General features: G+C 39.0%; 1 protein-coding gene across 1 annotated transcript in view; it reads right to left on the bottom strand.

Moving 5' to 3' along the window:
• iars1 (isoleucyl-tRNA synthetase 1) overlaps positions 1–3,411 on the bottom strand; it is a 102,003-nt gene that overhangs the window by 40,254 nt on the left and 58,338 nt on the right. The window contains exons 16-18 of the mRNA XM_016565274.1: positions 3,165–3,359; positions 2,240–2,326; positions 2,050–2,133 (exon numbers count right to left, since the gene is read on the bottom strand). Of these exons, the coding sequence (XP_016420760.1) occupies positions 2,050–2,133; positions 2,240–2,326; positions 3,165–3,359 (366 nt within the window). The remainder of the gene's footprint in view (positions 1–2,049; positions 2,134–2,239; positions 2,327–3,164; positions 3,360–3,411) is intronic.

The raw sequence follows: 3,411 nt of genomic DNA, 5'->3' as shown, positions 1-3,411 counted from the left end.
GGAAAAAAAATCTCTCAACTAATGCTGTAAAATATACGTGAGAGTCAGTTAGTACTAGCTACATTACTATAATATTGAAGGTTAAAATTAACTGATTTGTAGGCTATACAACTGCTAAAATTACACTTAATGAAGTTTTTAAAATAATAAAGTTACAATTACATAATATTTCTACTTCAATTCGTTATTTCTTTTTTAAATATAAATATTTAAATGGTGTCTGTCATAAAAAATTGATGAATTTATTCAAACATAAATTAAACATTGAAGAACAGTAAAAATTACAATGAATATGTTATATGGTGCATATTTTCAGCAAAATGTCCCTCTCTACAGTTTATTTTTCTATCTGAGTTTATGGTCACCGAATACATTTTTTCTAAATGTGACGTTACATGACACACTGTTTGCAAGTCATTATTGACGTCTTTGCGCGGCTGAAACACTGATTGAGCGATTACATGAGACAGGATACGGATTGTAAAGTTGTACTCTTTCTTTTAACTTACCTTAGGATGTTTAGTCATGTTTATTTTGTGCTGAAACTGGTATTAATGTGGAGGAGATGATCAGTTCACGTCTGTTGATCTGAGGCGCTACAGCGATCTGTTACTCCACATTAGACGGCGCCAAAACGGCATTTATACTGCAATACAATGGACAGAATTTGAACTCTGAGACTTTGTTTCATATTAAAAGTACCAAAGCACAATGCTTATTGCGATTTATTGGATGGGAAGTGCCCTTCAATGTTCCGTCCATTAACTGAAAACAGGCTAGACTAATCGATTCTTGGGATTTAAGAATCGATATCGTTCCGTAAAATGAGAATCAATTAAAAAGGAGATATCGATATTTTTTACCCCGCCCTAGCGGATATGTTTTCTACGTTTATTTACGCTTTGATCTGAATGAAAACAATGTATCCGCGTGGTGTAGCTGACACAGAACAGCATACGCTGTTTACGTTCAGTGGATACTCTCTAAAGTGGCGCTATAGTGTGACGCGGAGGAGACGAATTGTTGAATAAAGTTGTTATTTTTGTTTTCTTTGTGTACAAAAAGTATTCTCATAGCTTTGTAAAATTACGGTTGAACCCCTGTTGTCACATGGATTATTTTAACGATCTCCTTGCTACGTTTCTGGATGTTGATCGTGGTAATTACATTGCTGTCTATGGGAGGGTCAGAGAGCTCTCAGAATGCATCAAAAATATCTTAATTTGTGTTCCAAAGATGAACGAAGGTCTTACGGGTTTGGAACGACATGAGGGCGAGTAATTAATGACAGAATTTTTGGGTGAACTATCCCTTTAATACTGTGTTGTTACCGAAATGATCCACAGCTGTGTTTTTTTGTTTAGTGATAGTTGCTCATGAGTCCCTTGTTTGTCCTGAACAGTTAAACTGCCTGCTGTTCTTCAGAAAAACCCTTCAGCTCCCACTAATTCTTTGGTTTTCCAGCATTTTTGTGTATTTGAGCCCTATACAGCAATGACTGTATGATTTTGAGATGCATCTTTTCACACTGAGGACAACTGAGGGACTCGTATGCAGCTATTACAGAAGGTTCAGACGCTCGCTGATGCTCCAGAAGGAAAAACCATGCATTAACAGAATGGAGATGAGTACATTTTTCTTGTTTTGCCTAAATATTATACCCTTCAGAAGCTACAGAATATACTTACATGTTTCCCAGAAGACAAAATAATTTAAATGTACCCTGATCTTCAAATTCAAAACGTTTTTATTTCAAAATAATATCGTATACAGTATATTGCAAATATTCAATATATCACCAATCCCTAACGCACAACAAACAAAAGCCAAACTAAAGGGGTGTAAAAGTCATGGTCATATCATATGTGAGAGCGTTTAGTGTGCACGGCTCCATATGGATGGACATAAATATCTTATTATTCATTACCCATATGCCCATGTCACAACATGTGCTTCAGAGGGATTTCAAATGGCTCGCAGATTAATATTCGTAGATAGTGTGCAGAAGGAGAATGTTTTGTGTTTGTGTATGATGTGTGGTTTGCTCACCGGAGCGCGTCGGCGCCGTAGCTCTGCACAATCAGGCTGGGGTCGGGGTAATTCTTCTTACGCTTGCTCATTTTCTGTCCGTCGCTGCACACACACAACACACACACATTGGCAGAGATTCCAGGTCAGAGAGCGGTACTGTTTTCCTGCCTGAGGACGGAGTCAGTGCAGGCCGACGTGTGTGCGTTACCTCGCCAGAACCAGGCCGTTGACAATCACGTTCTTGAACGGCGGTTTCCCAAACAGAGCGGTCGAGAGCACCAGCAGCGTGTAAAACCTACAGCAGAGCGACACATGACACACATGCTGGATTTACTGCACAAACACCACAGGTACACTGACTATGGAGATGAGAGAGACGATCGACTGCACTCAGATTCAGATAAACAGGTCCTCAAACACACCACAAAACAATGTAAAATAGCCCTGATTCATACTGTAAATGCAATGCTGCATCAGATCAATCTTAAACTGTGACACTGTCAATCAGACACATTTGGCTTGGCATTTTAACGAGTACGAGTACGAGTACAGGAGGCCAGTATCGGGCCCGATACCGATACCAGTATCGGTATCGGTGCATCCCTATCTAATAGTAATAAAAAAAAAAAATCATCACAAATCTAAAAGAGCAATTAACAAACTACTATTAATTTATTTCTACTAAATAATTACTGCATCCTACTATAATGATGTTCACGTCAGAGCTTATACTTTACAATGTAGCACTTTTTCCCTACAGTAATGAGAATTCAGTGGGAAATTTGTCTTAATAAAAATACTACAATAATTCAACATCTCAAGAATACACTATTTTACAGGTTGTTTTTTTAATCAAGTTCAGATTTCTTTTATATTGATCCATTTTTAAGTTATTTATTTCTAATTTAGTTACTTTTATGTAAAATAAAAACACATGTCATTTCATCCTGCGTTATTTACTCTCTTTAAATCAAACAGTGCAACATCATACATATGCACCTGCGCTCTATAATATTGGCACTGGCCCTCAATCTCTGTCAACTATTAGTATTTTGGTTTTTGGAGTCATATGATCTTTCTGTGAGATCTACTCATACGCCGCTCCATGGATGAACAGTCGAAGGGTTTCTCACCATCCTCTGGTCTGGTCGATGCCCTCAGCGATGAAATCGGCCGGGAAGGCGTCCTCAAACTCACGCCTGTTCTCAAACGGGTAGTGCACCTGAGCGTAGGGCATACTGCCGCTCTCGAACCAGCAGTCGAAGACCTCCGAGACCCTCTTGAGCTGCCCCTTCCCACAGCGGGACAGGATGGTCAGGCCGTCAATACTGCCACACACACACACACACACATACAGACACACACACACACACACACACA

This window comes from Sinocyclocheilus rhinocerous, unplaced genomic scaffold (genome assembly GCF_001515625.1).
Source record: "Sinocyclocheilus rhinocerous isolate Xijiao unplaced genomic scaffold, SAMN03320098_v1.1 scaffold542, whole genome shotgun sequence".
NCBI lineage: Eukaryota > Metazoa > Chordata > Actinopteri > Cypriniformes > Cyprinidae > Sinocyclocheilus > Sinocyclocheilus rhinocerous.
Note: the sequence above shows the minus strand (reverse complement) of the source record. Positions and strands in the feature narration are given on the sequence as shown.